A 13,053-nucleotide genomic window follows, 5' to 3' on the forward strand; every position below is an offset into this window, starting at 1 on the left:
ACAATATTAAATATGACAAATTCGTAGGTAATTTGTATTTTTCCTAACTATACAAACCTTAGCTATTTAATATGGGTAATTACTTTTGGTGTAGCTGAAATGACGAGCCATTAGAATTTTAACGAGGGTTTACTACCCCACCGTTAGTTAGCGGGGGTAGGGAGGGTAGCTTGCTACCCCCCCCCCCTCATACACACCTGTGCTGAACTCACTTTGCTTAGAGGTAGGATCAGCCAGTCGTCCAGATAACGGAGGAGACGGATGCTGATCCTGTGTGCCCACAACGATATTAGGGTGAACACTCTGGTGAAAACCTGTGGTGCTGTGGAGAGACCGAAAAACAGCACCTTGAACTGAAAAACCTTGTTGTCTAGGCTGAATCTTAAGTACTTCCTTGAAGACGGATGGACCGGGATCTGGAAGTACGTGTCCTTCAGATCCAGTGTACACATGAAGTCTTGCAGTCTCACTGCAAGTCTGACCGTGTCTGCCATCTCCATGCTGAACGGAGTTTGCGTGACAAACTTGTTCAGAGCCGAGAGGTCGATGACTGGTCTCCAGCCTCCAGACGCCTTCTTTACAAGAAAGAGTCGACTGAAGAAGCCTGGAGACCCGTCGAGGACCTCTTGGAGAGCGCCCTTCTTCAACATGGTCTGGACTTCTGCCCGAAGGGCTTGCCCCCTTGCTGATCCCATGGCAAGAGAGCTCAACGACACTGGATCCACTGTCAGGGGAGGTAAAGATGTTGTGAACGGGACGCGATATCCCCGACTGATTACGGAAATCGTCCAGGAATCGGCCCCGAGTTGCTGCCACCTGTTCGCGCATCTTTGTAGGCATCCCCCCACTGGTGGACATGCAGGGGGACTGCCAATCCTAGCGTTTGCAGCCTCGGCCGCTCCCTCTAGGATTCTTTCCTCCACTGGAGGACTTTTTGCCTTTCTTGTCCTTGACAGGAAATGGCTTAGACACAACCGTTTTCGCTGCCGCTGCCGGTTTCGTGGTTTGGTAGGGCGTGGCTGCTGGGGTGCTGGAGGTTTATAGGGCTTCGATGTCAGAGCCCTATGTAGGAGGGAGTCCTGGTTGGACTTCCTCCACCTCTCAGCGGCCTGCTCCACGTCCCTAGGCTTAAACAAGTTCTTTCCCATAACGGAAGAATGTCTGAGCCTGCTGATCTCGGTATTAGGGACCTTTTGATGGAACCTCTCAGACACCACATCTCGACGTTTCAAGATGGTGTTAGCCCACAAGTTCGAGACTTGGGCTAGAAACTCGATCGTACGAGTGCCCGAGAGTAAAAAGGTCTCCATAGCCTTCCTGGTATTTCCTTTGGATAAATCCTTCGAACGTATCAGGATACCTAAGGTCCCTAGCCAGACATCCAGCAACGAAGTGCCCTGCATGGAACACTTCGCCACCTTCTCCTGGCTAAGGATCTCCGTTGCCGAGAACGAGACCTGCCGGTTGGAGTCTCTCTCAAGAGGGACTCCCCTGGTAAGCTCTTCTAACGAATGGTGAAGGAGAAGAGCCAAACAAGTCTCCTCTACGATGTCGAAGTACCTTCTCTGTTGGACACGAGGAGGTGGGAGGAGCTTGTTGCCGGCACTGGATCGGCTGGAGGAGGAAAGCTCGGAGAGCTGGACTTCGATCTTGTCTCTGGCACTCTTGACCCCTTGAGACCAGGGCAAAGCCGCACTGGCCTTCGAGGGTTTTTGAGTCCCAAAGACTCGGTCCACGACCGTGTCTTTGCCCTCACGAGGTGGAATCTCTGGGTCAGCAAACCCATTGAGATTCCTCATAAGGGTCAGAACCTGCCAGAACGCGTGTTCTGACTCCTGCAGCTCTCCTCCTGAAGGACTAGCAGCGAAGTCTCCTGTCCCCAAAGGCTCCTCTTGGGGGGACTCGTGGACGTTCTCCGAATGACTGGCTGGCTCCAGTCTAAGTCTTGATGAAGACTTTGGTACAGTCTTGGAGTCCTTCGACTCCCTCCTGGGAGGGATGCAAGACTCCAACAACAACGAGGGTAGGCTCTTCTCCACCCCTATCCGAGAAGACTTTCCAGCGCGAGGTGGGGTTTCCCTCATTGGTGCGATGGGGAAACGCCTCACCTCACGTGACTCCGAGGACGGGAAGTCTTCATCCGAAGGGGAGGGAGAAAAAGTCTTGGAGGGTGAGGAGGCCTGCCTCAAGGACTTACGAGGAGTCAGCTTTGCCCTTGGAGAAGTTACCACGTTTGAAACTCCTCTTTTCCTCTTCAGGGGAGTAGAAGCTGCCAAGGATTTGTGGCCCAGGTCAGAGAGAACAGGCTTAAATGCCTGCAAGACCACTCTGATCAGTGTCCCAAACCAAGGCTGCTGGCTGACGGCTGCGCTGTCAGATACTCCCTCTGGAGGGAAAGGGATCGACCGATCCCTGGGAGGAATTACCAAGGGGGGGTTCGCCTGAAAAGAAGAGGATGATGGAGAAGAAATGTCCCGGGGGTGGGGGGGGGGGGGGGGGGGGCGGGGGCGGCGATGAAGACCTTGCCGCGCATTGTCCTGCAGCCTCGCGCATGGGAGGTTATTGGCGATCACGCTGGGAGCGCGCTGGCACTCGTGCGATGGGGAATACCCAGGGTCACGTGCGGGAGACTGTTGGCGCGCGTGCGGGCGAATGTTGGCGCACGTCCGCGCGAGGGCGATGGTGAGGGTGCGCGTGCCGGAGATAGCAGAGGGTGCACCGAAGGAAGATTGCGCGCTCGCGCGCGAGGGTGAATGTTTGCGCGCGAGCGCGCAGGCTCAGGATGAAGAGCCCGCGCGGGCAATGATACCGTTGGGCGCGCGCATAGAGATATATCTCTTGCACGCGGGTGCGCATGTGTGCGCACATCAGGCTGAGGAGATGGACGTGGGGGCGCGTGCGCATCCTCGTGGGTGCGAGTGGGAGACTGCGCGCGAATGCGTGCTGTCGAGGGATGGCGTGCAGGTGTAGATCGGGGGGGGGATGTGGCGATGACGACCTTGCCGTGCGTTGTCCTGCAGCCTCGCGCGTGGGAGGGTATTGGCGATCGCGCTGGCACTCGTGAGATGGGGAATACCCAGGGTCTTGCGCGGGAGACTGTTGGCGCGCGTGCGGTCGAATGTTGGCGCGCGTCCGCGCGAGGGCGATGGCGAGGGTGCGCGTGCCGGAGATAGCAGGGGGAAGATTGCGCGCTCCCGCAGGGTCAGGATGAAGAGAGACATCTCTTGTGCGCAGGCGCGCATGTGTGCGCACATCAGGCTGGGGAGATGGGCGTGGGCGTGGGCGCGCGTGCGCATCCTCGTGGGCGCGAGTGGGAGACTGTGCGCGAATGCGTGCTGTCGAGGGATGGCGTGCAGGTGGAGATCGACGGCGCGTTGGCGAGCGCTGACGAGCAGGGGAAGTATTCAACTTCCCTACTGCGCCCAGATCAGAAGGTCATGGGCGCTCAGGAGATCGTTGGTGCGGCGAGTGCTGGCGCGCAGGAGATCATTGGCGCGCAGGAGAGCACTGGCGGGTTGGCGCGCAGGAGAGCACTGGCACGTTGGCGAGCGCTGCCGCGCAGGAGAACGGTGGGGCGCATGGCACGCAGAAGGTTGAAGGCATGCAGTAGCGCGCTGGCGATCAGGAGAACGCTGGCGCTCAAGTGAGCACTGGCGCGCCTTAGCAGGAGCATCGTCAACAGCAGATGAGCGCTGGCGTGAAAGGGACGTATGCGCCAACTTGCGCATACGCCCTTGTAGCCCCGAAGGGACCGTTGCCTGTCTCACAAGAATAGGATGTGTCGGCGCCCACAGCGCATCAGCAGCCAGGAACGGCGACGGCAGGTCAGCAGGTCTGACGGGTAGAAGGTCGACGTGTCCTTTGTAAGGACGACCCTGCACCGAAGGGGATCGCAAACGATCCGCAGAGAGGTCCAGGGTTGTAGCTGAGACAGTTGGAGAACGATGACAAGGCTCCTCTGCGGTGCAGACGATGAACCGAAGAGGCGCCTCCTCACACCCTTGTGAGGTGAAGGAAGGCCTCTCCGGCAAAGAGGAAGGCGAGCTTTAATCCGTATGTGCCCTCTGGGGGCCGTAGGGTCAGCGAGCTGACCGTCAGCAGTCCTCCAAAGAGGAGTCTCTGTGAGTGAACTCCCCCGAGGGGGAGAATCACCGGCAGGAGAGACTGTTGGACTTAGTTCCTCCCTCGAAGGTTGAGCAGAGGGAGAAACTAAGCCTTCAGCTACAGCAGGTTGGTCAGGTGCAGAGGTCGGAGATACCGCATCGGAAGCCTCTGCCACCACAACGTCGACGATAGACAGAGAATCAACCTCTGCCAAAGTCGGCGATTGTTTGACAGCGGCCCCCAACCGGATCATGTCAAACAATGCTTCCTCGGAGGGCGAACCTTCGAGCCCCAAGGAAGACCAAAGCTGAAACAAATCATTAGTACACAAATTAATATCTAAATCCTCCCCCGGGGGAGGAGGAGGAGCTGCCTCGCTATGGGAGGCAACTCCCTCTCCCGAACCCCGAGGTCGGGAAACAGAACTATGGCCTACCCTACCACTCGACATTCTCGGAAGAAACCGATCGAGCGGGAGCTTCGGAGGAGGTTTGGGCAATGAGCGAAGAGTCCTTGGGATTTTTTTCCTTTCAAAGAAACCTTCGAAGGAGAAATATCCCGCTTGGACTTCTTCTTCCGTCGCCGAAAAAACCTCTCCCACTGGGAGGTAGACCACTCCCTACACTCACCACACTTATTAGTTCTATCACACCGTTGGCCCCTACAATAAGGACAAAGGGTGTGAGGGTCCGTATTGACCGCCAACATAAACATACCACAAGGGCGGTCAGGCAATCAAGGACACTTGCGCATGATAGCAGAGGCCAACTTCAAACACACCTGTAGAAGAAAAAGCATTAATAGGCTGTCAGAGAGGCGAGGGTGAGAGCAACACGTCCGACTACCACCCGAGCCGAGAGCAAAGTGAGCTCTAGCACAGGTGTGTGTGAGGGGGGGTGGTAGCAAACTACCCTCCCTACCCCCCGCTAACTAGCGGTGGGGTAGTAAACCTTCGTTAAAATTCTAATGGCTCGTCATTTCAGCTACGCCGTAAGTAATAACCCTCATTAAATAGCGTGGTTTGTATGTCAGTTACGGAACAAATTGGGAGTTAAATGGCCGGGCAGGATTAGAAATGAAACTACAAGAGAGATTACTCAAGTGCCATGGGTTGATGAGATCATGGTGAGGGGTAGATGAAGATGGTTTGGGCATGCTCTTCGTACTCTCCAAGACATCACAAGACATGAAAAACTCTACAAAGAATGACTTGCAAAATATGTAAATCCCTTTTCTTTTTTCTTGCAAAAAATAAAAGAAAACACTAATTTACCAAACAAAAGTATTTCATTTTCGTAATGTAAAAGGAAATACATTATTATTAATAAAATATTTGTCCTATTAGTGTAATTTCTTTAGATTAAGGATGAAACAGAGAATGCAATCTAGGATGTACAGGGTGGTTTTAGAAGAGGTAGGGGATGTATGAATCAGATTTTTACTTTTGAGCAGATATGCGAGAAATATTTAGCAAAAGGCGAGGAGGTGTATGTTGCGTTTATGGATCTGGAGAAAGCGTATGATAGAGTTGATAGGGAAGTGATGTGGAATGTGTGAAGTGTGTGTTAGGATAGGAAATGAAGTGAGCTAAGGGTTTCCAGTGAGAGTGGGGCGGAGACAGAGATGTGTTATATTTGTTGGTTGATGGAGCGGTGAGAGAGGTGAATGCTCCAGTGATTGGTCGACGATTAAGATTGATGGACGAGAGTGATCATGAATGGGAGGTAAATCGGTTGTTGTTTGCGGATGATACTGTACTAGTTGCAGACTTGGAAGAGAAGCTTGGTCGATTAGTGACAGAGTTTGGAAGGGTATGTGAGAGAAGGAAGATAAGAGTTTATGTGGGTAAAATAAGGTTATGAGATGCACGAGAAGGAAGGGTGGTGGTAGGTTGAATGTCATGTTGAAAGGAGAGTAACTTGAAGTAGATCAGTTTAAGTACTTGGGGTCTGTTGCAGCAAACGGTGGAGTCGACGCAGATGAGTGAATGAAGGATACAAAGTGTTGGGGGTAGTGAAGGGAGTAGTAAAGAATAGAGGGTTAGGCATGAATGCAAAGAGAGTTCTGTATGAGGATGATACAGTCTTGATTGCAATCTCTGTGCTGGGTCGATTAGTGACATTGTTTGGGAGGGTGTGTGAGAGAAGGAAGATGAGAATTAATGTAAGAGTAAGGTTACGAGATGCACAAAAAAGGGAGAGTGGTGCTAGGTTGAAGGTCATGCTGAATGGAGAGTTACTCGAGGTAGATCAGTTCAAGTACTTGAGGTCTGTTGTTGCTGCAAATGGTGGAGTGGAAGTAGATGCACGTCAGAGAGTGAATGAAGGATGTAAAGTGTTCTGGGCAGTGAAGGGAGTGATAAAGAATAGAGGGTTAGGAATGAATGTAAAGAGAGGTCTGTATGAGAAAACGATTGTACCAACTGAGATGCATGGACCGGAGTTGTGGGAATGAAAGTGATAGAGTATGGCAGGCATATCTCTATTAGATAGGGCTACGAATGAAGTATTGAGGGTGAGACCGGGTGTCAGAAATAAATTAGCAGCTTGAGTGGATATGAATGTGTTGAGGTGGTTTGGCCATGTACAGTAGAGCACCATACTTCTCCCACTGAAAGGGTGGCCAATCCCTACAAAAATCACAAGCTGATGAATATGAGCACTGCATACCATGGTGACTCAGACACAAGGGATGAGGATCTACCTTGACCCAACTCGTGAAGGATACCACAAGGCCAGGACAATTATACACACAATCTTGAGCACCACTCATTATCACAAGTACACAAAGAACTGCAAAAAACTTAAGCACGATCACCACTCATAATCCCAAGTACAAAAGGAATGAAAAGTAAAACGGTTAGGCACAACACAGGGTAGAAAGCTACGGCAACAGATGTCGGTTCTCTAGAACGACCAGGAGAAAAGTGATCAGCCTCATCTCAACTTTCCTCGCAGCATGGGTTAACTCCTGATAACAACACAATGTTACCAGCATCCCAAGAATTCTCTCTTTCTGTTTGTAGCCAAATGATTTAGGAATAAACACTTGAAAATGATGAGAGATTGTATTTGCATAGGAACAAACTATAAATGTGAAGAAATGAAAGCGAAAATGTATTGACAAATTAGACTTGTTGTAGGATTTTAATTAAAAAAAAAATTAAGTTACAGCACTTACAGAAATTAGTATTAGAATCTTGAAGTGAAAGAAGAGCTAAGTACTGTAAAAGGCAAGATAATTTAAATAACCGTAGAAAATAGGACACCAATAACTTTCAATACCAAAGAACCAACCTGGTAAGTAGGTCAGTAATCTCTCAACTAGCATGAGGAACGTCGAGTCCTTACAGTCATGAAGTCGCTTTCGGAGATTCTCTAATCGCTGGTATCTTGACATTGGTCTGCCAACAAAATCTGCAAACTCTTTGGAATATTCACCCTCACTGAATTCTTTTGGAAAAGGACCCATCAAAGCAGTTATCTGAAAAAATACCAAAATACATAGCAGCACAAAAACCATGGGAAAAATGACAAACTTATAACAGAGTTTGTATTTTTCCTAACAAACAAACCCAAATTCTTTACTATAGGAAATATTCTAGCGCGAGCTGGAAAATACGGCAGAAAACCTTAACAAGGTCATTAACGACCGGGCCGGTAGTTATCCCCTTGTTGGGGGTGGGGGACTGCCGGCCGGTAGCTACTGAGTACCTTCAATCGGACTATAGGGGGCGGTGACGGAGGGAAGATTTGAGTAAAGAATTCAGGTTTGTATGTTAGGAAAAATACAAACTCTGTTGTAAGTTTGTCATTTGTTCCTACACTAAAAACAAACCCTCATTCTTTACTATAGGAGACTTAGTCTTGAGGTCAGGGTGGACGAAGGGTTCTCTAAACCTAGAGAAGACAGTCCTCAGACTAGACTCTATTAATGAACAATCTCCCATTAATTTTCTTTGTAGATCCGCAAATCCAGCATGACTGAAGGTTTGTAAATACGTAGAAACCAAAGTTTCAGCATGAAGAGCGTCGGGAGTAATACCAGGACCCTTTCATACAAAGGGTTCCCCTGACCTTGAAAAGGGGAACCCCTGTGACTACGAGTATAACTTATACCCTGTGAGAGGAGTCAGATGAGTTTCATACCTTATTTCCATTGATGAGTCCAGCCGAAACTGTTCACAGACTAGGCTACCCAGATGGGAGGAACAAGAAAGAGCAGAAGATAGATGGATGTTCTTCTAAAACCTAGTGTAACTCAGAATCCTTGATCAATGGCTACTGTCCCCTGAAAGGGCGTAAAGGTAGTTACAGCACCTGCTGACCTGCCACAATAGGTCCTACAGAAAAGGTGTTTAGAGACCTATGTTACACATCTGATAAATAGTGAGTGGTGAATGTAGATTGGCGCTTCCAGACTCCAGCTCTTAAGAATTGGGAGACTGAGAAATTCTTCTTAAACGCCAGCGAGGCACCTACTCCCCTAACTTGATGGGCTTTGGGATGAGCTGCCTCAGGGTCTCCGTGAATGGCTCTCGCAATAACTTTCTTGAGCCAGAAAGAGATGGTGTTGCGAGAGATTCTCTTCTTAACCTTGTTGGTACTGAGGAAGAGATGACGGAGGCGTGGTCTGGAAGGTCTGGTGCGCTTCAGGTATTTCCTTAGCGCCCTGACTGGGCACAGTAGCAATTGGTCAGTATCTTGAGTTGCCCTATTGAGGCTGGAAAATTGAAATTCTCTAAACCTCTCATCGGCAGATGAAGGATTCTGGGTTTTGGTCACAAAACTTGGCACGGAGTTGAGAGAGACTTCCCCCTATCCTCTAGAATGGCTGACTTCGTAGGATAGACCGTGAAGTTCACTAACCCTTTTTGCCGAGGCCAGAGCTACTAAGAAGACGGTCTTAAGGGTGAGGAAGAAATCAGATGCCTTATTTAAGGGCTCATATGGAGGCCCCTTTAAGGAGCGTAAGACCAGGGACACGTCCCAAGGTGGTGGTCTAATCTCCACTGGGGGGCAAGATCTCTCAAAACCTCAAATCAACAAGGTGATATCTTCTGAGGTGGAAAGGTCAACTCCTCTCAGTCTGCAGATGAGGCTTAAGGCTGAACGATAGCCCTTAATTGCCGAGACTGAAAGGAGTTTCTCCTCCCTGAGGTAAACTAGGAAGTCTGCCACTAAAGGAAGAGAGAGATCGAGTGGAGACACGCCTTGCCTTCTACACCAAGCTGCAAACACTCTCCATTTTGCTTGGTATAGGTTTGTGGAAGATTGGCGCAGGTGCCTGGACATGTGTTCAGCCACCTTTCCAGAAAAGCCTCTGCTTCTGAGGAGAGACTGGATAGCCTCCAGGCGTGAAGTTTCAGGAAGTGGATTCTCCCGTGGGGGATACCACTGTGTGGCTGCTTCAACAGACGGGGTTCTGGAGGCAGGAACCTCGGCACTTGAACCAACAGGGAAAGGAGATCTGCGTATCACTCTCTGCTTGGCCAAGCCGGAGCTATTAGAGTTAGCTTGCAGTTCTGAGAGATCCTGATTTTGTTGATCACCTTTCTGAGCAGGCAAAAGGGAGGGAAGGCATAAGGATCCAGGTTGTCCCAGGAGTGTTGGAGGGCGTCCTGGATCGCTGCCTGATGGTCTGGAACTGGGGACCCGTAGCGGGGAAGCTTCGCATTCAGAGAGCTGGCGAACAGATCTATTGTGGGTAAACCCCACTAAGCTATTACTGTCTTCGCTACTCGAGGATCCAAAGACAATTCTCCACTCAGCACTTGGTGATGCCTGCTCAGCTGATCCGCCACAATGTTTCTCCGGCCCAGAATAAACCTGGCTGAAAGAGAAATGTTGTGGCTTTCTGCCCACTGGCAGATCTGGACTGGTAACAGACAGAGGTCTCTTGCCAGACTACCCCCTTGTTTGTTGATGTACGAGACGGCTGTGGAGTTGTCGCTCATCAGAACCACCTCTCGTCCATGTAGATCTTCTACAAAGAATTTTAGGCCTTTCCAGGCAGCTAATAATTCTAGGTGGTTTATATGGAGAGACTTTTCTGTCGGAGACCAAACTCCTGATGCTAATTTGGGGCCTAGGTGGGAACCCCATCCCGTAGCGACGCGTCCGAAAAGAGTTTTAACTTCGGACTCGGGTTTTGGAGGGGAATGCCCTTTTGGGTGTTCTCTCTGGTCGACCACCAATGAAGATCTTGTAGCACCAGACTTGGGGCCTCCACTGCCAAGACTGGGGAATCTGACTTTTGAGACCAATGGGTCTTCAGATGCCACTGGAGACTTATGATTCTCGATCTCCCGCCTGGAACTAGTTTCTCCAGAGAGGCAAGATGGCCCAGAAGACACTACCACGACTTGGCTGAAGGTGGTAGTGGAGACAAGAGATGGGTGATGGACTGATTCAGTCTCCGAAGCCTGTCTTGCGACGGAAACACTCTCCCTACCTGGGTGTTGATGGACATACCCAGATAGTTCAAGACTTAGGTTGGGGTTAAGCAAGACTTCTCTGCGTTTACAAGGATCCCCAAATCCTTGCAAAGACTCAGAAGTCTTCTCAGATAATCCAGAGCTAGCTCCTTGGACGAGGCCAGGAGTAGCCAATCGTCCAGATATCTTAGCAGACGAATTCCATGTTTGTACGCCCACGAAGATACGAGTTCAAAGATCTTTGTAAAGACCTGTGGGGCGGTCGAGAGGCCGAAGCACAGGACTTTGAACTCGAAGATTCGACCCTGAGCCAGGAAGCGTAGGAATTTCCGAGATGTGCGATGGATTGTCACTTGAAAATAAGTATCTCTCAAGTCTACAGACGCCATGAAGTCTCCTGGGCGTACTGCTTGGGTGACGGAAGCCGCTGTCTTCATTTTGAATGGAGTCTGCTTCACGAAATGGTTCAGAGTCGAAAGATCTATTACTGGTCTCCAACCTCCCGAGGCTTTCTCTACCAAAAAGAGGCGACTAAAAAACCCCGGGGAAGAGTCGGAGACCTCTTGAATGGCGTCTTTTAGAAGCATGCTCTGTATCTCCCGAGCTAGGGCTTGCTGTTTCCCGGGATACCGAGGGACCTGGGAGGACGAGATCGGGGGAGGAATTAGAGGAGGAGGAGAGTCTATGAAGGGAATGCGGTATCCCCAATGAAGCACCCTTATGGTTCATTGCATGGCCCCCATAGCTTTCCAACTCCTCCAACTCCCCTGCAGGAAACCCCCTACGCATTGCGAGGGGGGAGTCAAGACCCTATTTCTGTCTAGGGTTCCTCCCTCTGCCTCTAGCCTTAGGAGGAGCCAACTTTCCTCTGCCCATAGGTTTGGGTGTAAAAGAGGGGCGGCTGGGGTTCTTGGCTGGCAGTGGAGAAGCGGTTGTTGCCTTGGGTTGTGGAGTTGGCTGCTGTTGCATTGGACAAAAGGAAGCAGCCTTTTGCATTGCAGTGTCCTGTGTCTCCTTCCTCCAAGTCTCTAAGGTGGAGGCGACTGCTTGTCTAGAGAGGAGGAGAGGTTGTAGGAGATCAGAGTTCCTCAAATCAGATTTCTCCGATTTTCCGATGCTCCTTTGCAGTCTGGCGACTACCGATTCCCTCCTTTTGAGAATCCAGTTGCCCCACATCGTTGCAGCCGTAGCAGTTAGAAAGTCCATTGTCTTGGCCCCAGCAGGCAGGACTTCCTGCAGAGACTGCATGGAATTTTGGTTTGAAAGGTCCTTGTGACTTGCAAGGTAGCCCACTGTGCCAGACCATGTGTCAAACCAGGATAGTGCCTCTAAAAGAGACATTGACGCTGCTTCCATTGTTGAGGCTTCTGCTGCGGCAAAGGAGACTGGAAGGGAAGAGTCTCTCTCTGCAGAGCAGCCAGGTGTAAGCCTTGCTGTGAGGGGATCAAGTGTCAGAGGCGAAGGGTTGGCATCTCTGACCTTGTAAAAGCGCCTTTGCCTCGAAAAAGGAAACTGCAGCATCTTATGGGATCCTTGAGACTTCAAGGAATTCGTTTCCCCCAAGACCGCCTGCGAGACCTTCCTCAGACGGCCTACAGTGTGAATAGACCAGGGAAGTTCGATTCTGATCTTAGGGTTAGGTGGAGGACTTCATAGTCTGTCTAAAGCTGGAGCGTCAGTATGACAAGGCGACAGGTGTAAATCTCCGAGACCTGAGATATTACACATCGTTCTTAGAGCCATCAGATAGGCGGACTCTAAGTCTTTTGATGGTAGTTCCACCGAGGAATCCTCAGGTCGCGCTAATTCCTCATGAGGGAGGGTGGTAGAAGCCCGAATGTCTGAAGGTAACGGCGAGGTAACATACTCCATTGCCGACAATCCAGAGGAAGGCTGAGCGCTGGTTGATGGCAACGCGCGCGCAAGATCCTGCCAGGAAGTTGAAGGATTAAGCGAAGGCGAACGAATTAACGGTACTGTCTCAATAAGAGAATGCGTTGATCGGCGGCCTGGCCTTTCACCTCTGTTCTCAGCCGAAGAGAAGTTCTCACTAAGCCCATATTTCGTAATTCATTAGAAAGTACGGGAATGGGTGCTGTTCTGTCTGAAACGTGAGGGCGCGGAGAATGACCTCGCGCAGATATGTCCGGAGACTTGCGCGCTCGAAAGTTTGACGTACGGGAGCGCTCTCTCTCTGATGATACTAAGCGACGGCGAGAAGAAGTGTTCTCTCTCGCCTTCCCAGCGCGAGCTGAGCTCCTCGCGAAGAAATGTGACGGAGAGGAATCGCGCTCAGTGTTTTCTCTTCCCTTGGTTGCGCTCTGGGGACGATCAGATTTAACCTCGCCCCAACGGGAGCGCTTATTGCGCTTGAGAGAACTCTCTCGTGAAGAAGAGCGCGAACGTCTCGTAGAGCTCTTCTTATAGCGCCTAGATGATTCCCCGCGAGAGGAAGACGATCGCGAGGCCGAACGATAGCGCGAGGAAGTATTCCTCCTATGTTTGTGACGAGA

At 50.7% G+C, this 13,053-nt stretch overlaps 1 protein-coding gene across 1 annotated transcript in view; it reads right to left on the reverse strand.

The window, feature by feature from the left end:
• The window catches only part of LOC137630701 (serine/threonine-protein kinase minibrain-like), a 168,105-nt gene that overhangs the window by 15,298 nt on the left and 139,754 nt on the right, over positions 1-13,053 (reverse strand). Inside the window, exon 8 of the mRNA XM_068362334.1 lies at positions 7,401-7,587. Within this exon, the coding sequence (XP_068218435.1) occupies positions 7,401-7,587 (187 nt within the window). The remainder of the gene's footprint in view (positions 1-7,400; positions 7,588-13,053) is intronic.

The sequence above is a fragment of the Palaemon carinicauda genome, chromosome 38 (genome assembly GCF_036898095.1).
Source record: "Palaemon carinicauda isolate YSFRI2023 chromosome 38, ASM3689809v2, whole genome shotgun sequence".
Lineage (NCBI taxonomy): Eukaryota > Metazoa > Arthropoda > Malacostraca > Decapoda > Palaemonidae > Palaemon > Palaemon carinicauda.